At 43.4% G+C, this 22211-nt stretch overlaps 1 protein-coding gene across 3 annotated transcripts in view; it reads left to right on the top strand.

Annotated features, from left to right (window-relative positions):
- Positions 1-22211, top strand: part of CRHR2 (corticotropin releasing hormone receptor 2) — a 151230-nt gene that overhangs the window by 32976 nt on the left and 96043 nt on the right. For 2 of the 3 annotated variants that reach the window (XM_074544469.1, XM_074544343.1), the window contains exon 3: positions 12648-12767. In XM_074544469.1, the coding sequence (XP_074400570.1) occupies positions 12648-12767 (120 nt within the window). Of the gene's footprint in view, positions 1-11998; positions 12501-12647; positions 12768-22211 lie in introns of those variants that run through there. The other variant, XM_074544401.1, reaches the window with a different exon arrangement.

The raw sequence follows: 22211 nt of genomic DNA on the forward strand, positions 1-22211 counted from the left end.
AGACAAATGATCCTAGCCACATCAGCTGCAGCTCACAGGAGGGCTGCCATGAGCAGTGCCCATCCATCAATTTTTTATGGACTGCTTAGTTTATATTTTCTGCAGGTTTTGCCTCCAGCAAAGACTTTTAGGGAACATAACCCATAAAATCCAGTCTAATTCTGCTGAAGAAGGGTGGTGTTTTCTTCTAAAAAATATAACTTGCTTATTCTTATATAAGAAGTTTCTTATAAGGAGATGATGCTGTTTGGTTTTTTTTAATCTGAAGAAGGTAAATTGGGCTGTTCTTTTTTCTCCATAAAACAATTTTAAATCCATGGCTTTCTTGGTGTGGGGGAACACTCAGCTATTGATTTCTGCGGAGAGTGGAATTTTAATGTAAAACTCACAGGACTGTGTTGGAGAAATAACTTTCACTTATAATCATAGAATGGGTTGCAAAGGACTTTAAAGTTGCTTTAGTTCCAATGCCACACTAACACTAATACTAATACTAATACTAATACTAATACTAATACTAATGTATATAAATAAATAAAAATATCTAAAATTAAAAATAGAGGTGGAGAAATATTTAAAAAGTTTAATATACATCATGTAGAAAAAGTTCAATACACATAATGTAGACAACCACAGTTAAGTCAGACACCTCAGACTTTACTTCTAGGAAATTGCAAGTGTTGGAGCAGGTCTCCAGCAGGTCCAACCTGGCCTTGAACACTTATCAACTTCTAAAACTTAAGGATCCAACCCATTTATTTCATTTGGGAAGCTGTAGATTTCCAAAAAAATCTAAGAAACTGATGTAAATTCCTGCTCAAAATCTTACACCTTTGTTCTTCTGTCTACATTTTCTGTCACCTGGCAAGCTAAAAATTCAGTACAATTCAGACTAAATAATTAAGGTGTAATTTAAATGACCCCTAGGATGTTTCAGCCCAACTCTAGCTAATTTTCTATTCAAAGACAGAAGCAAAGGCCAAGAAAATCCATTTGTCCATTATCACTGGCATTTTTTTCTATCTGTGTTAGACTATCTCAAAGGATTTGGGATAAAATGACCACAGCCAGGGCTCTTTATTCAAAGCTACTTCTAATTCATGGAAAATAAAGTATTTTCTGCCATGCCTGATGGGCTGGCTGGCTTGTGTCTCAGTTAGAATTAAAAATATTCAAGCTAACTCAGAGAAGTCATACCAGGACAATGTTAAAATGTACATCCTTTGCTGGCTGGTGGGGAAAAAATTAATTTTGATTCAGGATATACCCAAGAGTTTGGGTGAGTAATGAGTGACAGAGGTGTAGGGCAAAGTTTATCCCAAATTATTATTCTGGGGTGATCAAAGCTACCTATCTTTTATTCTGGTACTCAATGTTGCTATAAAAAAAAGATAGAAAAGATTGTTCTGTTTCCACAAAACAATTTAGGTTTGACTAACTCAGCCCTTCTGATCCAAAAGAAGCAGGGGAAAAAGAAACAATCAAAAATTTTCACTTGGCAGTGGTCTGATGTTTGATGATTGATCCATCAAGAGCAAAATGAACCAGCCTGGGAAATTGGTATTGGGGTGGGAAATAAGTTAGAAATGAGCAGGCAGAAGGCTGAAATCACACTTAGCTGGAAAAGGAATTGGGTTGTGATTTCAGAGTGAAGCGATGCAGCGTGGGGAGGAATGGGTGATGAAGGCAAGCACTGCTGGCCACCTCAAACCCATCATCTCCGTGCAGCTCATAAACTTGGGTGGAAAAGGAAGTTTTCAGGGAAATTAATCTCTTACTGTAACAACACTTTTTGCTGCCAAAGGCAGGGCAGTAAAATGCATCTTTTTCCACATGTGGATCTCTGGATGAAGCAGCGAACTCTCCCTGTTTTGATACCTTTTTGATGGATTTTGATTTTGCATTCAGGGAACTCCAAGCAGGATTTTTTTGCAGTGTTTCTGTCCTTCAATCAGACTTTTCCTTTGCAGTAATGAAGAATTAGGAGAGCCCTCCAGTGGCCAAGGGAAAGGGATGAGCTCTGGCAGAGAGCCAGACCAGCCTGGAAACCAGGGGCAGAAATATCTGCAGCATATTTCAGAGCTAGGAACTTCTGTTAGGGACGGCTTATACCCCACTTACATTCATCCTTTGATCCAGAGGAATCCCACAGCACCTGAAAAATTCTGTGAGTGAAATAATATGTGGGTATTCCTTCATTATTTCAGTCTAAAAAAGGGGTATTTGCATGAAGGGGATAAACTTTCGGGATAAACCGAATAGCTTTTGTACTTAATAACTTTACAGGGATTGAAAATGAAAAGAAATTGGTGCTCACAAAGGTAATTCTTAGTATCCAGAATGCAATAACTGCCAAAAAAAATCTTCAAAAGAAAATTAATAATTACTATTCCTTCATTTTGTAGTCCCCAAAGGTAAAGCTGTGATGAGCAGGTCCTTGTTGCCTGAAACATTGCTGTAAGTGATGACTCTGATGATCTTATTAACTGGGAAAGGGGAGAAATGCTGGAAAATAGCTTTTTCCAGTCATCAATCACAGATTTTGACATCTGCTTATGATAACTGGCAGTTAGCAACATCATGGATGGGCACTCTGGGGGGTGGTGGGACATTTGGAAGGTTAAAAAGGAGATTTGATGAGTTCAGAAGAGGAGCATCCCTTGCTTAGCAATGAGATGTTGTTATCTTGCCTTTGCAATTGAGTGTGAGAGCATGTGAGTGACAAAATGTTTAATCAGAATGTTCCATGTTTTCCCCAAACTCATTCTTTAATATTCATTGGGGTGAGACGTGCAGTTTTCCAAATAAAAACCACATTAACACATCCTGGGGAAAGAAACCCAGCTGTGCTGTCAAGCAGATTGGGAGTGCCACACTTCCCAGGATTAATTTGTTGCTGCACCTGTTATTAAAATCTCTATCCCACTATCAGCTACTTGATGACATTTACCCATGTTTTACAACTATGTTGAAATAAATCTGTTTCAATGTTGATGCTTATTTCAGTTTTCAGTTTTTTTTAATTTCAGTTTTGCTTTGAATTCTTTTGGATTTATCCATGGCTTTTATAAAAATCCACTATAACTAATGCTGATGGAACCAGTTACAGATTGAGAGCTGCATATCCAATGTCTTGATACGAACAGAAAAAACTTGGATTTTGAGGCTTTAATCTGTTTTTCAAGGTTTGTACTTATTGTGAAAGTTCTTAACCATAAAATGGGCACAGACAATTTACAGGTGGCTCAATTTGTATGATTTAAAATAACAGGATTCTGTAAGTTTTATACAAGATCATTAAAATTCAAATAAAACACAGCATTTTAACAAATATGTGTGCATTTCAAAGCAGCAGGAAGTCCTAGCTTTCAATTTCTGTCTGACATGTAAGTAAAACTCCAAAACCCATCTCAGATATGTGATGTGTTAGCAGTTGACAGCTCTTTTCAAAGTACAAACATATCTTGGGGTGAGTAACATCCTTCTAAGTAGAATATCTAAGAGTTGTAAATTTGAAGAAGATATTTGTCTCCAAATTAAATGAATCATCATTCTCTGAAAGTGTCCATTTCCCTGGAGACTGTTAGGGAACCTGATTTAGTCTAGACACCCAAATTTTAGGTGGCTGGAATTAGGTCAGATGAATCCTTCTGCCTCTATGAACCTCTCAAATACCCTAAACCATGCAATACCCTGAGCTGCAGAATCAGAAATACTGGCCCTGGTGGTGAAAATAACAAGGGGTAGTGAGCTCTCCAAGCTAGGGAGGAGACCTGGAGAGGGATTTTTTATCCCAGGAGGTATCCAAATGTATGTGAGGTCACTGATTCCAGACTCAGGCACAAGCTATTGCAGCAGAATTAATGTTCTGACATCCTCCCTGTTCTGGGGCTGCAAACGTGTGCAGCAGCAGTTTAAAAATCACAGATCAGGCAATTATTATATTCTTTTTCCTCAGTTATCATGGCCATAATAATATTATGATAATCCATTTTCATGCCTAATCATTTCAGCTGGGGTGTGGTGTGACTGGATCCTCCTCACTGTCTGGTGAAAATGATGTGTTTGAGAACCCCTGTCTCAATTCTCAAAGTCAGTATTCTGCTCATGATTCCTGCCACTTCATTTCCAGGCTTTTTCTCTGGTGTTTGCTGAGTGGTGGCTGGCAGAGAGATGCAAATCTATTACACAGTGTTTGTGTTGTATTGATTTCCTCTGGTAAATAATTCCATCAAATCTAAGACACGGAATCTCTGAACATAATGCTTCTGGCATTGTGATAGTCCTGCCCTAACAGGACATTTTTCTTCTCATATTTATTCCTGATGTGTTTAATTTCAAATAGTTTTGCTTGCTCTCCTATGAAATTATATGCCCAAAGTTATGGGATTACAGCTGCCAAACCCTCCAGGAAGATGAGGTGGGTGAGTGTGGAAAAGCTCAGCAAACAATTTGATCTTTGTTCAGGGCATCTGGAATGGGACTAATCTGATTAATACAGACATTTACATCAATCCAAGCTGGTTCCTCTTATAGACAGCAAAGATCTACTCAGGGTAATGGTTAGAGGACAAAATCAATCTCATCAGGTGAATCTCATTGAAAAAGTTCTTTTTTTTTTTTTTTTTTTTTCTATTGGTTGCACACCTCAGTTAACTGGAATATCTGGAAACATTTGTACTAGGAACACCATAAAGGAAGTGTCCAAAATCAGTTTCCTCTCTGAGATGTGTTGTAAACATAACAGTTCAACCAAGGGGAGAAAATTGTCAGGAGAACTTTAGGTGCTCTACAAGGCTTGTGCTACTCTGTGTTTTAGGCGGTTTCCCACATTTATGAACGATTTAAATTAACTCAAGGAATTAAAATCTACTGCATAGAGTGAAGCCTATGTAATAATAGTGAAAGCCTCCCTGTGCTGTGCTGCTGATAGGATTCTTCCCTTTTATGACAGGCCCAGGTTTTGCCCACTCTGATATCTCCAGGTGTCCCAGAACACTTGAGATGCCTGAGGACAAAATGTTTGCCCTGTGGCTGCTGCTTCAGAAGGGATGGATCTTCCCAAGGTCCTGAGTTTCTCTGCCAGCCTCATGTGGCTGTACCAGACAGGCTGGAGTACCACAGATCTTGCAGGGCACACACTTCTGGGCAGTGGAATCAGAGTCTAGATCCTTCTTGCCTATAAATGGCAGCTTTGATAACCCATGGAAAGCAGAGGGTCAGAGCAATCTTGAGAGCTGGTAACTCTGCAGCATTTCAATCTGTTACAAGTCCTCAATTTTCAACCTGGCTTGGGTCCAAAGGAGTACAGAAGCCACTAGCCCAGGGTCCCAAAGCCATAATGGTGGTCATCAAAGAAAACCCAAACAAATATGAATTTGATGGTTTAAAACTGGGAGTCGTGACATTGTAGCTACCATGCGTGCTGGGCCATGAAGGCAGGGCCCAGACCCCAAAGGGTTAATTCTCTTACTTCTTCTGTTAAAGCTGCTTAGGAAGCCCTGTTGATTGGATCATGGCAATTTGGAGCAGGCCTGCTAAGGAAGGCAAGAGCTTCTCTTGAAGTGGAAAATGTAAACTCCCTCCCTCTGAATTGTTATAATTTTGAAATTAAGGGGCTTTCAGGCAAAGATGTGGGAATAGGAATAACAGTTCTTTTAATAGAAAAATTAAAAAATACAAATGCAATAGTAGAAAAAAACATAAAACCATTACCAGAGTCAGCACATGCCCTGTCCCCTGTGTGTCAGGGGGTGTCCCAGCCCCATCCCACGGGGGCTCAGCCCTCCTGCAGTGCCAGCTGTGGCTCTGCTGCAGCAGGGATCCTGCACAAGGGGGGAGTTTTCCTCTGCAGCTCCAGGGCTGCTGCAGATGGGCCTGGGCTCCCCCTGGCCATGCAGGGCAGCAGAAAGCTGCTCCTCTGGCAATGCAGGGGGCAAAGGCTGCTGTGCTGTGCCAGGCTCAGATTGGATCCAGGGAGGAATGCTTGGCTCCTCCCCTGGGCGGAGCATCTCCCCATGGGATGCTGGGATTGGATCAGCCCTGCAGGGACACTCAGTGGCCGTGGACAGCAGAGATCTCCTGGAGGGAGGATTGACTGTGGGAGAGATAAAGAAAAGCTGCCCAAAGAACAGGAGAGAACTGCCCCAGCTCTGAAAGATGGAAATAGAACACACAGCCCCAGCCACATCTTGCATTTCCAGCCTAAGACATGGTAGCATCTGATTTGGGTCATTTTTAGAGCTGGGATACTGAGCAGCATGACCATGTGTTATTTGTCTCTCTTTGTGCTTTCTGAGCTACCTGCTGTTTCAAAATCAGGCACTGTGCAGTGCCTGTGAGTTTCCAGAGGAAATGAGGGATTGACTTCTGGACGTTTTGGTGTCTTTTGTTTCTGTACATCCTCCCAGTTAATGCTGCATGGGAACACTACTCAGATCTTCCCAGCATGCACTGAAAGGCACAACAAAGCAGAGTGGGAGGCAGGGAGAGCAAAAGTTTGGCATATCCTGAATTAAGCCCTAAGGAGTTTTGTGGCTGATGTGTGCTGAGGAGGAGAACAGGACAAGACCCCTGAATCTTTACATCCTTTCTGGCTGTGCTGCCATTGTATATGACAGAAAGAGTGGGACTAATGGCACACATCCTCATGGTCATCACTCATTCAGATGGGACTTAACCTTCTTTATTTTTGCTATCTTTTGTGCTTATGCTGTAAACAGAGCACCAAGCCATTGCCAGGCATAAATAAATATATCAGATGGGTTCCTTTGTGGTTTTGTGTGTCTGTGAAGCGCTGACTCTGAATTTGACCCTGTGTAAATTCAGAGTTATTCTGGAATGCTGCTGTGCTCTTATGCAGTAGATGATGTTCTGTACATTCATCTAAAGCAGCTCACTTCAAGAAAAATAGCTCTGGCAGTTCATTAGTGTGTCAAGGTTGGTTCTTTTGTGTGTTTTGTGTTCTTGTAGTCTCCCTGCAGTGTCTCATCGCTTGTCTCATGTAACATGATTCACTCACACAGGTTTTATAGCTGTAGAGAATGACAAGTGTATTAATGTGCCAAAAGAAATATATTGATATTGTATTGAAATGGCTACAAGCCATTTATTATTTACACTGTTGGATCTTTTTATACCCCCAGTAAATATTTTCTAGCATCAATGGAGCTGCAAAGATTCATCACCACAGACCTGCATTTATTAATTTTATCTTTGCTCAGTGGAGTCATACTTCATTTCTAGCAATAAAGAATGTCTCCTGTTTCTAACAAATGAGTCTATCAGCTGAAACAAAGATCTCTATGTATCTATGTCTAATCTTCCTCTCCACATACAACAATTTTGACTCTGAACTTTCAGTGCAGGTCTCAAGTAGATGCAGAAAGGACCAGATTTTGATTAAAAGTGTAGTCTTCAGTTTGAGAAGGGTTTTTTTTTAGCAGTCTACTCCTGCAGCAGAGTGGAATTCATTGTGAGGAGCCAGGGTGTGGTGTGGCAGAGAAGTCAGCCATATGTGACATATCCATGGCAGTTCTGGAGCTGTCTGTGGAAATCTTTAAGCTGCCTCAATCTTCTTGCTGTTTGAATTACCTTGCTCCCTATGGTCTGAATGTGCTCCCACTCTGCAAATTGCATTTACACACCTGGAATGGGAAGATAAATATTCTACCAGCTCATGGCCATGTTGTCACTGCATTTGAGATGTGCAGTGACAGCAGTTTTACAGTGCAGGTTGAGAAGGAGGGCCTTGAGTTTTGTGGCCCAGACGCCACTTGGGTAAATTTGTACCTTCCTCAAAGTTCTGCATTCCTTACGAAGCTGAAAAGTCCCAGTAGCTTGAAAGGTTGATGCTGGAAGGTCATTGCAATAACACAGGATAACGGGGGGGAAAGGAGATGAGAAAAAAAATTCTTTTCAGAGAGGAAAAGGAGATGAGAAAAAAAATTAATTTGCTATTTGAAACGCTCCAGCCTTGTGTATTTAGAAGTGACAGCTCCATGAGTGAGTTAACAGAGCAGTTTATACATGAGATGAAGAGTCTGGGTATGGATACACACCTGGGTTAGGGGAAGAGAGCTGAAGAACCAACACTGGGACTGTGGCTCAGTGTGATACCTCCACACTGGTGAGGTGAAATTCCTGAAAGCCAAATGGCACTGAGGTACAAGGACATTGGTGTCACCAGATGGACAGAAGATGTGCATTTCCTGCCCTGAGCCTTGCTACAAAGCAGAGCACAGGGTGACTGCTGTGCCTGGAGAGCAGCAGCTCTTCACATTGACAGACAGAGAACATGAGTGATGAATCTGTCACTGTGGTGGGAGGCTGGAAACAGTGGCTTATCTTTCTCTGCAGAGGGGAAATGAGGAGAGAACTTGTGTTCTGGGGTTATTTCTGTTTGTTTTTTTGGCTTTTTTTCCCCCTCCTCTCAGTTATCATCCTGAGTCTTGAAATACACCAAGGAATTTCTTGGTTTTGTGTAGATGGAGTGTCTGAGGAGAAGTCAGGTGGTTCTGGAGCTGCTTCCACCTTCTCCAAACACTTCCAGTGACTGCCTGAGTCTGCACAGAGCTGAGTTGGGATGTTGCTGGATAATCACATCTCATCCTTGCTCCTCACTGTTAGTGGGGCAAAGGAAAAGCTGTGCTCTGGCTGATTCCATCCGCTGTGGCTTGAAGAGGGTTGGAGATGAAGAAAGCAGCTGTGTAGCTGGTGGGAGGGCTGACATACAGAGGTTTCCACTGCCATTTATGAGCAGAGCTCGTTCCTTTCCCGGAAGAACTGCAGGTGACCTTTTAACAAGTCCTCTTTAAAGGGTCTTACTGAGCTCAGGTTTATTTGTCTGTCCTGGTCTCCTCCAGATCCTTGCACATGCACCCAAACCAACCAGTGAATAGCAGCACGCAGGAATGAGCCCACTTAGAAGCTGGCAAAGTTTTCCTGCCTGCCAAGAACCAAATCCCAGCTTTCTTGGGATGCTGAGGAATTTCTAAGGCAGATCTCTGCTGCCTGGCAGGGTCTGATTTGTCTCATGTGCAGCATGGCATCGGCAGGGAAGCAGAAGTGTCAGCAGCTGCAGGATTTCTGTCAATCTTTCATATCACTGAACTTGCTTCTTGCATAAAGAACAAGATTTTCACATCAAGTGAGTCCAAATGACAGAGTCAGGATTTCACTGGATTCACTCAGAGGGAAACTTTGGTGAAGTGGTTAATTGTACCCATGGATAGCTGCAAAAGTATTTTTCATCCAGAGGTTACTGTAGTACTAGGATTATTAAAGAATGGTGCTGATTTGTAGACTGAGGAACAATAAATTATTTTCTTCATTCGGACTTAATCCTCAACATTCATCCCCTCTATATTTATTTTTGCAGTGGGTGTTTTTATTATTATTAAATATATGGAACACAACAGGATTGTACAATACATAATGCTTCTAAGATTTTCTAAAATTTGAACTGAAAAGATGAAAATCAGATTGAAGGTTTTCTAGCTCTTGTCACTTAAATGAAGAAATCATTCTCCTGATCCTGAAAAAATATTTAGTTTAATTCAGGGCTATTGTTTCAGGTGCTAACCACTATAAAGAACAGAATTGAAATGAAATCCAGCTTAGTGTTTGACTCTGTAATATTTGAACCATTTGAAAAATCTTCAAGAGTTTATTCTGGAAAACACAGGGCAGAAATAGGAACATAAAACATTCACCAAATTTAAAAGTAGTTACTTTTTTTGAAACTTTCATTCTTTTTTTGTAATTTATTGAGTGATGCATTCCTCAAAAAATTCAGGAAACTCCAGTGCCCAAAGCCTCCGAGCAGGATTTTGATTCCAGTGTGCTGAACAAACATCATGAAAAAATAGAAAGGGCAGACAGTAGGTGAGAAATGAAGACTTTTGGCCAGGCTGTGTGATTTTTCTCCTGCAGAGAGGCAGCAGAAGCAGGAAAAAAAATAAACTTACAACATCCTGGACCAGTGTCCTGCTGACTGCTCAGTCCTGCCTGTGTGGGAGCGGCCACTGGGCTCAGTGGTACCCCGTGGCACATTCAGGTGCTGTCCTGTGAGAAGGTCCCAAAGCCACCCCTGAGGACAAAAAGGAATTTTATGAGCTCAAATGAACTGTCAGGAAAGAGAAAATGAGCGTTTAGAGCACCCATTATCCCTCACTCTTGGAAGCTGAAGAAAAAGGTTTTTTCATCAAAGCACTGTTCAAAGCCAGACAGTAGGTTGGTCGTGGTCATGTTAGACTGATGCTAAAAAAATTTTCTCACCTGCTTTTTGGGGTTGGAGGTGCATGGGACAAAGAGATCTGTTGGTGTTGAGAAGTGTTAATTTATTGCAATTGAGATTTCTCCAGAGGGGCTGCAGTTTTGGGAACATTCACTTGGGAAGGAGATCAAGGCTCCAGAGAGGGAAGCAGAGAGATGCATTCACTTCCTCAGAATATCCCAGTGCCTAGAGAGTCTGTACACTTGTTATTCTCATGGGGTTTTACATATTTCAAATAAAAATACTTATCCCAAAACCACAGTGGCACTCCTCCCCTCCCTGCCACTGCAGTCTGAAAATGTTAAAAAATCTCCAGATTCCCAGATGGCAGAATAACATCCTGGCTGGTTCTCTCCTCAGTGCATGTTGTTAATTTATTTGTTGTTCTAACCCAGTTATTTTTTCTTTTTCCTTTCTCTGGATGCCACAATTCTTTTAGTCCTTCAAAAGTGAAGAATAAAGCCCTTCAGTCTAAAATATGAATAAAAGGAAAGTCCAGGCCTTTGCAGGGTGGGGGATAAATGTTATAGGAAGTCCTGTACCACTGCTTTGAGCTCAGTGTAAGCACCTTGTCCAATCTAAAGCTGTGAACAGACTGGAAATGTTTCATTTTGCTGTCTTTGCCTTCTTTTTCTGCATTGCTCTCTGCCACTTCCATATCTACTCATCTTGGTCTACTCCCTTACAAGTCAGTTTTTTGTTTGCTTCCCAAAATCCTTCTGAATCTGTAATCATAAATTATCCTGAGCAACACTTTTTTTTTAAGAATTTCCTCATAGCTTGGTATAGCAAGTCAGAAAAGCTGGTCAGGTCTGAGCAGCATGTCCCAGAGTGCAGCCCTTCACCCAGTTCCCACTCTGCTGAGTTTTGATTTCCCAAATACTGCCAGCGTTTTGGGCAGCTCCTCCCAAACTTCTCCTCCTTCCCTTCTCCTCCTGTCCCACACTGACCTCAGTTTGTCAAGCCCTTTGCTCTTCCCTCTCTCCCCACACCAGGATTTTCTTGTTTAAAGGTTCCTCCTCTTGCTCCTGATCAGTGTGGGTGCTCATCCTTTCTGAAAACCTTGCCCTCTCCTACCACTGGAAAACGAGTGGGGCATTTCTTTTCTTCCTGTTGCCCTGAATGATCCATCCTTTGATTCAGAGCTCTCTTTGCCCTACCCTACTCTACTGTCCACCCCATCCCATCCCATCCATGTGAGGGGCTAAAAGATCTGTTCCCTTGGTGCCTACAGCCTACTGTGCCTCTTCGGAGGCTTATTATTCCAGATTTCTTCACTCCAGACCGGGCTGGATGGGGATTGAAGCAACCTGGTCGATTGAAAGGTGGCAGGGTATTGGAATGAGATGACCTTTCATGTCTCTTCCAACCCCAACCTTCTGTGATTCTATGATTACTCCAGATCCCTTTATCCCAATACCTCTCTTGTGTCAGATCATCTCCTTCATCCCTGCTTTTATTATTTCTCTTCTTTCTCAAGGCCTGCACAGCAGCTCCTGGGCCAGATCCCTCTTTCCCCCCCCTGCCCCAGCATCCCTGCTCATCCTCAGTTCCACACAGCAAAGGCAGGAATTGCTTCGCTCCACACAAAACCCGAGGAGTTCTCCTCCTCTGATAGCTTTTCCTGTTCTCCCTGGCTTTAATTTGCAGCGAGTATTTTTATTTTTTTTTTTTTCTTTGCCAATGCTCTCATCCCCGGAGCTAACAATAAAACTGTGCCTGAGCGTGTCAGAGGGAGGGAGGGAAGGAGGGAGGGGATGCAGCAGCACAGCGCTGCTCTGGCACGGTGAGGCGGCATCTGCGAGCCCGGGGACACCGAGCAGAGAGAGCAGAGCCCCTCTCTCCGGGATCAGCCCGATGCCATTGGCTCCCGAGCCGCTGGATTTAAGGGGAAGAGACGCTCGGAGGGCTGAGCCGCACAGGCAGCCGCAGCCTCAGCCAAGTTGTGCGAGCAGCCGAGGCTCGAACGCACCAGACTGCGGGGTGCCCGCGCCTTGATGCTCCTCTTGCTCCAGAAAGGGGGAAAAAAAACTAAAGAAGACCAAAAAACAGCAGCCAGAAAGGGGTGAAGGAGCCTGATCCAGTCGAGCAGTCCCAGAGGGAATAATGGATGTGACCATCTCTCAGTTCATCCTGGAAGAATTTGATGTGAACTGCAGCCTCCTGGATCGTTTACACGAGACTTTTTTAGAGAGTTCCTCTCTGCCTTTCCTGGGCTTTGATGGTAGGGATTGTTACCTGGTGCGGAGCTCGGGAAAAGCTTTAGAAGTGCTGAGATTTGGGTTTGTTTTGTGATGCAGAGTGCGTGGCTTTTGTGCTTTTCTGAACCGCTTCTTTTTTGCCTTTCTGTCCCGTTTTTTCCTAACCCCAGGTCCGTACTGCAATGCCACCACGGACCAGATCGGGACCTGCTGGCCCAGAACATCTGCGGGGGAACTCGTGGAGAGACCCTGCCCCGAGTTCTTCAATGGGATCAAGTACAACACCACCAGTAAGTACAAACTCCTTTCTTCTCCCTCCCGCACATCTCGTGTTCAGAAGGCGCCTGGGGACACCCAAAATCCATTTCCATTAAAGAAAAAAAAAATAGCAATAAAAGAAAAAAAAAAAAAAGTTTGTTTGGGAATCAACATTTCCTCCACATTCCAGCCTGTATATTCAAAATTTTTGCCTGGGATGATGCAGATTTCTCAAAAGCGCAGACTTGTGGACGCTGTTTCCACTTTGCTGGAGTACATTTAGGGAGATCCAGGCAGAAAATATCCTCTGCAGTCTGGGGAGGGTTTGTTGTGCTTTGTGTGTTTGTGCATGTGTAGCTGCCTACAGCTCAGAGTGTTCGTAGCACTGCTTCACCCACCTGGATAATTAGACAACCTTTGGCTCATGGAATACTTAATCCCACCACCTAAACTGCATTTTCAAAGGACAGTCAGTGCCTTTTCCCGGCTGCGTGAGCAGGAGTTCAGACCCTGCTGGGAGTTGGATGTCTCAGACAGAAAGAAGGCTGAGGGCTGCAATCTGTTTTAGCAACTTCATCAGGGACTGGCTGCTGAGGCTGGAGCTGCATCAGCTCTGCACGGGAGACAGGAGAGGAAATTAGGAGGCAGATGATATTCAAAAACAAGGGAGCATGGGGGCTCCTTAGAAATCTCCTGGATGCTTTATTCTTCGAGGTAAACAATCATGATGACTCACTACAAATTTATTATTCAGGCTGTGGGACCCAGGCACTCATTTCCTTTTGCTTATCTGTCAATACCCTTTGGACCTTTCATTAAGATATTTTAATCATATTAATTCCAAATATGTGCACTCATTTGTTTGTCACTCACTTTTTAAGTGTGGTTTTGATGGGAATAATTTAATTCCATGTAGGGATAATTTCATTCCACGTTTCACTCTGAACTTTTGCTTGGGTGTTGGTGATCTCACTTGCAGGTAGTGTTAATTTTGTGGTGCCATTATCCCGTAAAAAAATGATTCTGACATTTTAGATTTTATTTGTTAATACTCTTTGGACCTTTCATTAAGAATTTTTAAACACATGAATTCCAAATATGTGCACCCACTTGTTTGTCACTCATTTTTTCAGTATGTTTTTGACTGTAAGGATAATTTCATTCCATGTTTCACTCTAAACATTTGCTTGGATGTTGGTGATTTCACTTGCAGGTAGTGTTAATTTTGTGGGGCCAGCATCCTGTAAAAGAGTGACCCTGACATTTTAGATCTTACTTTTAAACTTGTAGAAAATGCATTTATTCCTTCCCCAGCTCTAGGTATCATGGTCAGGTAACTGGCCAGAAGTTTGATGTGTTGGCTCCATGAAACAAAGTCCCCTGCCAGGTTTGTTGTCAGGGACAGGCTTTGAGCAGAGTAAAAGTTGCTTCACAGAACTGCAAAATCATCCTAAAGCCCTCTAATCTCAGACCTGGGTCTTTGCAATGGAACAGGAGGGAACCTGGAATGGGCTGGGTGATGCTGGCTTTGATTACAGCAGGTACTTCACTACTTGGACAAGTCTCAGCTGAGACCAGAAGAAAATTTCTGATAATTAAGGGCAGTGCAGAACACAGTGGAAAGAATTTAAATGTTTTTCCTGTATATGAAAGAAAAAAAATATTGAATACTTCAGTTTAGTTTTTATAAACTCTGTTTTATAAATTCTGCTTGCACTTGTTCATCAATGACCTGATTTAAAGTTCTTCCCTGCTCCTCTCCTTCTCAGTGGTGGCTGATGCTTGTATTGCAGTGCCAGTAAGATTTCTTAAATTCTTTGCTCTTAAAAAAATGGCATGTTAATTGAATTGAAGACTAATAGAAATATGTTACTGAAATGCCGAAGCATTATTTTTTGAGGGAAGGGATATTTTTCTCCTTTCAACATAAAATGTGAGTAGCTACCTCCAGTTGATCTTCTACACTTCCATGTACGTGGTCCCTCCAAGATGTAGTGCAGAAAACAGAGGGAATGATTATATCAAAATTTGGTCAAATTTCAGAATCAGTAGCTCCTTGGGAAATAGCAATTAAGGGATTAAATCTTGGGAAAACAGTAGGAGAGCAGGTTGAGGTGTGAATACCCAGGTGCAATCTCATTGGCATTTGAAAAATAAAATTTCTGCATGCAGAACACGTCCAGAATTTGGGAAAACCAAATACTAACACATTCTGACCGCTTGCATGCTTTCCCCAAGTTGGTTTGTGGGCTGCCTCATTTGTGATGAGGCTGATTGTGCTGAAAACCTCAGCTGTGTTCCCCGTGCAGATGATAAAATGTGCACAGACAACTGATTAAAGAGTGGGAAATGGATCTTGAAAATCTCAGAGGTGAATAATACAGCTCAAAATGAGGGTCTGATAGGAGATGGCTTGAATCAACAGAAGATTTCTGCCTAGGACATGTAGTTTTGTTCTATTTTGTTTTGCATTTTGATGAGGCAGAGGGAAAAATGATGGTTTGTTATATTATACTGATTATTTTTTTTTGAGAGCAAAATCAGACCAAATTAGAAAAACCACCTTGCGTTGCCTTTCTTCTACTGAGAGCTTATCCAGCTCCAGGTTGTAACTCAGCATTTGTTAGGTATCTGTCAGGTATCCCATGTTCATGAGCCTTTTAGGAGCTAGAGCTTTTTTTTGGCATTGATTTTGTACATCTGTGAGCATATTTTAGATGTCTGTGAGTAAATTTTATATATCTGTCAGCATATTTCTCATTTGAAAGCCCGTAAAAATTTTGGATAATTTTCAGTGATTTCTTTTTCAGTTTTAGAAACCAGGCTCTCAAAGATTCCAATTTCCCACCAATTTCCTGAAAGCAGCTCATCAGCTGCAGGGAATGAGCCCAGCAGCATTCCCTGTCAAGGAAAGCTTTTGAACTGTAGACACTGGGCAAAAGCAGGCTGGGAAGTGCCCAAACTGTGTGAAAAGCTTTTTGAAAACTCAGAGAAGCACAAGACACTGATCCATGGCCAGGTTTGGGTACTCATGGGGCTGTTTCTGCACCTCAGTGTAGTGTGTGTGCATGTAGGGGATGGAATTCAAGGCAAAAAGTGACAGGTCCTGAATTCAAGACGAAAACTGACAGGTAGGTTCCTGCTCAGATCAGCTCATCAGAGGCTTTGGCTGCACCTCTCCTGCTTTGTGTCCATCCTGTCGCCTCTAACTTAGATAGAGAATGCTGTCAAACCCTGCCAGTGCCAGCAAATTCAATGAAAAATCATTTTAAAAACCCCTTAAGTAAAAGAGCTTGTGCTTAAAAAACTCCTCTCCTGTTTGCCCCACCAGAATAAACTGTTTGTGTAAAATATTTCCATCCTAACTGCAAGAAATTCCCGTGGTGATTTCTGTGCCTGGGTCTGTGTTTCTCTGTGTCTCCTGGGAGCTGCTGAGTGACTCAGATAAGTTTCAGCTGCATTCATAAAACAAAGTCTGTCAGTCTGTCAGGATTTTTAATCCCCGACATTTTGTTATTTTGGTGATGTGTTGGGGTTTTTTTTCCTCCCTCTTTATTTGGGAAGTAAAGTCATGTTGACAGATCACATTCTGGTTACCCTGCAGTGTGAATTTGGGTGAAATGCTCTTTTACCAAGGATCTGAAAATTATGCCATCCACTTACAACTTTGCAATTTTTATGTATTTTTTTATGTATTATTCTCAAAGGGGGGGGAAATTAAAAGAAACAGGGGAAAAAAAAGTCTGTGTTGGTGCATTGTGTGACTGTGCACTGCCTTTGCTCAAGTTCTATATTTAGTGGGAAATGACAATATCATTGCTGCCCTCTAGATGTGTTTATGCTTTGACAGTGTGAAGCTTTTAGTCTTGTTTTAGGAAACAGATTAATTCACTTATTAGGATATCCTGAAGCTTGATTAATTCAGCAAATGGCCTGTAATGAGCCTGGTTTTGCTGCTTGCTAAGAAGCAGCTGTTCAAGCACATACTTAGAGCAAGTTACAGGCTAAAGTATGCCTCCATTAACACTTCCCCTACAGATTTCCCTGTGCAAAGGGAAAACAAACCAGGGTTAGATGTTCATCTGATGGACAAAAAGTGTTCACTTTTGTAGCCTCAACTGAACTGAGTTTGTCTCAATCACCTGATAAGGCAGGGAGTGTTCTGTGGTGACACCCGTCCATCACGGGCTGCTCACTTTGCTCTGGGCTGCAGCCAGGAGCTGCAGGCATTCAGAAGATATTTCAGATTAAAACCCACAAAGCTAGGTATTTCCAAGTAGTATCAACAGCTAATTTAAGTATTGAAGCTCTAATCCAAGTCAGAGCTCTAATTGACAGAAGGAGTGAAGCCTGGGGAGTTACTGAGCTCAGCCTAAATGAGCAGCTCAGCTCAGCTCAGCTCAGCAGCCCCTGCAGGAGTGACAGTGCTGTTAGATTTGCTGTGGGGTATTTTGGTGCTGTTTTAGCCTTGTTGCAGGTTTGTATTTCATCTCCCAGGCCACACAGGTGTTGCAGATGCTCAGTGACAAACGATCCAATGCATTTGTTCAGGCAGCTGAATTCATCCCTGGGCGTGTGCTGTGCTGAAGTGATCCCACACCGGGGGATTGAGATCAAACTGCTTCTGTGATCCACAGCAACACAAGGTCTCTGTAGCTCCAGCTCCCTGCCTGCAAATCCACCTCTCTCTCTCTCAGTGTAGGAAAGCTCTTTGACTGAAACAGCCACTTCACAGGAGTGTTTTGGATATCACACAAAGCATCCTCCTCACCTTCTTCGGGAACTGTGCAGCTGAGAACAGGCACACAACCACTGCTAACCTTGCCCTGATGGGGACTTGGTTCCTCCTTGTTCTGAAGGGTGTGTGCCACCTTTTCCTTGGCCCTACAACCAGGTGCCAGCTGAGAAAGCTTTGGAGAGGGTTGGTGATATAGCAGGTGCTGTTCACATGGATGGGCATGGGGGAAGGAGCCCCTGGCACAGGGATCACACCTGTACCTGCTAGCAGGGCTTGCTCCACACTGAGAGAAGAATTCCTGCAGTTCATGGTTATCTCATCTTGAACACAGAGAAATAATCTTTTGTGTGCTGAGGGAAGGGTGAAGAAATGAATTAATAGCTCTTCTGGTATGCATTTCCCCTCGGTCTCTGTAGCTCCAACTCCCTGCCTGCAAATCCCCCTCTCTCTGTCTCTCAGTGTAGGGAAGCTCTTTGACTGAAACAGCCACTTCACAGGAGTGTTTTGGATATCACACAAAGCATCCTCCTCACCTTCTTCGGGAACTGTGCAGCTGAGAACAGGCACGCAACCACTGCTAACCTTGCCCTGATGGGGACTTGGTTCCTCCTTGTTCTGAGGGGTGTGCACCACCTTTTCCTTGGCCTTACAACCAGCTGTTTGCTGAGAAAGCTTTGAAGAGGGTTGGCTCCTTCCCCCATATTCCTGTGTATGGGCATGGGGGAAGGAACCCCTGGCACAGGGATCACACCTGTACCTGTTTGCTGGGCTTGCTCCACACTCAGAGAATTCCTGCAGTTCATGGCTGTCTCATCTTGAGCGCAGAGGAATAATCTTTTGTGTGCTGAGGGAAGGGTGAAGAAGTGAATTAATAGCTCTTCTGTTATGCATTTCCCCTCTTTGGAAAGGGTATAAAGGGATGAGTCAATTTTTAAGAGCTAATTTTTGTAGGTTAAACCCTGTTCTTTTATGGAGATCTAACCTTTGCTCCTTTTCCTTCTGATTAATTATTGCTCAGAGTTCTGGAGATGTGGCTCCAGCCTGCATATAGAACATGAGGCTTGCTAGGAAATCAAGTCTCAGGGTCTTGTTCATGTTTTGTGGGCAAGCCCTGTCCTGATAATTACAGAAATGTGCACTTTTAGATGTGGCTGGCCCAGAGGCTCAATTAACATTTTCATTTATGTTTTATCTCATGTATTTTAGTGTCTTGACCACTTCTGTTGATCACATTCACATGACTTACTTGTTCCCCAGAGGTTTTTTCTGGCTTGATTTCTAAAGGCTGTGTTTTTGAAAGCAAAGTCCTGCTGTAAATGACAGAGAGCCCTGAAGTTCTGATGGCTTTTCATCATAATTGGAGAGAAATAAAATGTCCATCATGGGCATGTGTGTTGCCACATTCAAAAAAATTACTATGAAACCCTAAAACTACTCTCACCTCATCTGTCTTCATAACCTTGTTAGATGTCCAGAAGGCTTTTATCCCACTATTTAATGACAGGGGATTTGGGATAAAAATAAATGTTTTGTCGTCAATTTTAGTTATGGAGTCACTAGAAAAAGACTTTTTTTTTTGTTAAAAAAGTCTGCAGCCTTGCAGTAGCCATGTATCAGCCATCCTGGGGGGTAAAACACAGTATTTTCTGCTAGGAAGAAAAGAGTACATGAAAGTTAAAGGAAGGAGACTGATGAGAAATGCAACAAACTCGACAGTGGAAAAAAAAGAAGTCCAGAATTGGAATTCTGGGGGAGGAAATAAAACATCATTTTTAAGCTCGTAAAGGTTCTCTCTGAGGAGATCAGATCTGCAGCTGATTAGGTCAGCTTGTCTCCAATAGCTCTGTGTCCAGATTAAGATTTCGACCATTTTTGTTCATTTTCTCTTGCTGCTTTTGCAGAGGAACACAAATACACACATCTTCCACAAATACAGTGGGAGGCTCTGGATTTCAGTCATGCACAGATGGGAGAGGCTTCACTTGCTCCCCCCCAAATTTTTCTTCTTTTTTTTTTTCTTTCCTTTGTGAAGCATAATTTGTGGTATGAGATGGCTCTGATTTTGCAGTCTGGAAGAAAAGTGTTGGAAAAAATATTTACGAGGAGGAATGAAAAGAATCCATTTTTCTTGCTCCCACTACTATCATCATATAAAACATGTGATTTCTTCATTGAGCCCAGGACACAAGTTAATTGCTGTAGTAAAATAAGGAGATTGTTAATGTTCCTTCAGTCAACATTCAAGGACCTTTTCTCCAGCCAATTAAACATGGATTTGTACTTTTGTTCTTGGTTAATAACTTGAGGTGGCTTTGCTGTGGTTCTGTTGCACCTGATTTGGGTTCTCTTCAGTTTAGGCTTGGCTTTGGGGCAAAATTCACCCAGAATTCACCAAAACTGGAACTGTAGCTGCCATTAATTGCCAAAGTTAGTCAGACCTGAGCAGTGGCACATCTTGGAGAGGGCTTTAAACTCTGAGCTATCAAGAGGGTCAGCAAACAAAGGGTTGCTCATGTTATTTTGGAGGTTTCTTCGTGATTCTTTCTTTCCCTAAGGCAGCTGCCCCATCCATTCTCTGGAACTTGCTGCTGTCTAAGCTGGCAGTGACTTCCAGCTGGCAAACAGATGGACTGAAGTCCATTTCTTTCCACAAGTTTGGAATTAGATGACACTTGCAAAAATGTGTGCTTCTGGAGCACGGGGAGGAATAGGGAATGGCTCAGGAGCAGATGGGAAAGGGAAAGAATTAAATATATCACAAATCCTCATCACAGCATATCAAAATGAAAGGAAAAATCCCACCCAGCTGCATGCAGTGTGAACATGGCATTTCTTGTTCCTTGTGGATTGGGATTTCTTGTTTTCTGGTGCTTTATGACCCATTTTCCACCCAGACACGCCGTGGGAAGCTGAGGTGGAACCACGAAGGTGGAATGGGGCTGTGTGTCCCCTCTTCTGTGGGGTGTTGCCTCTTTCAGCTAGGTGCTGAACACCTGAGACTCTCTGGGACTCGCCTGAGATTTCCTGTGGGTCACCTGAGACACTCTAGGGCTCACCTGAGACACTCTGGAGCTCACCTGAGCCTTTCTGTGACTCACTTGAGACACTCTGGGATTCTCCAAGGCTTTCTGGGGCTCACCTGAGACTCTTTGAGATTCACCTGAGACTCTTTGGGACTCACCTGAGACTCTCTGAGATTCACCTGAGACTCTCAGTCATTCACCTGAGACACTCTAGGGCTCACCTGAGAGACTCTGGAACTCACCCTGAGACTCTCTGGGACTCAACCGAGACACTCTGGGACTCACCTGAGGCTCTCAGTGACTCACCTGAGACTCTGGGACTCACCTGAGGCTCTCTGGGACTCGGGGGGTGGCAGTCTGTGTTTGCTGTCACCAGAGCTGTGGGACAGTGTCCCTGGGGCCATGATCACCCGCCATTCCACCCGCCAGCCACAGGGTGTCACTTAGAGTGCAGGTAAAGCCAGTGTCCCCTGCAGGGTAACCCTGCGCTGGGACAGAGCTGGTCCCATCGTGCTGCACGGCTGAAGAGCCTCGCTGAGGTGGGCAGGGACAAGGACACCGTGGGAAGGACACTCTGGGAGGGATCCTGTGTCCCCTCTCCTGTGGGGTGCTGCCTGTTCCAGCAGGGCTGCTCTGGAAAGCTGCAGGAGGGGCAGTGCTGAGCTCCCAGGTGGGTGTTGGGGCAGAGGGTGTGGAGGTGGAAACAAAGGTATCAGAGGAGCCTGAGCAGGCAACAAACACCTGCCCTTGGGTGATGCAGGGGTTTCTCATGGCTGGACACGCTGTTTTCACCATGGCACTGCTGCCCTTTGCATCCATTTGATGTCTCAGTGCTGTCCCTGGCAGCAGCTGTTGGATTGTCCCTCAGTGCCTGGCAGATGCTCCAGGTGCTCCCAGTGAACAGCAATAATTCACAGGTGTGTTACATTGGGAACCCAGCACATCCCTCTGGCTGTCCAGGACGGCCAAGACCCCTGCCACGGGGCTCAGAGACCCTGGCACAGAGCCCAAGATGCCCCTGTGGGTTTGATTATGACCCATGGAGCAAATTACCAACCTTATATGAAGATCTGCAAGCCACAACAGTTTAGATAGAATAATAGTGAAGTTATCACAGGGTGAAAAATAGATTTTTGGGGTTTTTGGTAAGGGGGCTCAGGAGGCAAGATGGAGGGATCTGGGCATGTCCAGCCTTTCTCCTTCTTCTTCTTGGCCTCCATCTTCTGGGTAATGTTGGCACTTACAGATTTCTTTTAAGTAGAAGCTCACTAACATAGGTGATAGGTATTGGAAAGTGATTGTAAACATTGTAGTTTTTGGTATAAAGACATAACATGGCCCCAGGGGCATCAGACTGTCTCTGTCCTGCTGAGCGGACCTTGGTAGGACAGGAGAAAGAATTTTATAGATAAGGAACAATGAACAATCTTGAGACCGAGAAATGAAGAGCTCTGACTCCTTCTTCACGCACTGGGCTGGGAAAAGAGACTTTGCAACATATCTCTCTGTGACCAGCATAGATCCCAGCATGTTACCAGTGGGGCAGTATCACCACAGCTCTGACCTGCCTGTTTTGCAGAACAATTAAATCAATAAATTTGGCAGATTCAAGTTCTTTAGGTTTCCCTCTATGCTCTGCCAGGACACAGAAGTATCTTTGCTGTTCATATAATGGTGAATCTTTGCAATTTCTGTGGCTTGGGAGAACAGAACTT

The sequence above is a fragment of the Zonotrichia albicollis genome, chromosome 1, assembly GCF_047830755.1.
Source record: "Zonotrichia albicollis isolate bZonAlb1 chromosome 1, bZonAlb1.hap1, whole genome shotgun sequence".
In the NCBI taxonomy this organism is placed as follows: domain Eukaryota; kingdom Metazoa; phylum Chordata; class Aves; order Passeriformes; family Passerellidae; genus Zonotrichia; species Zonotrichia albicollis.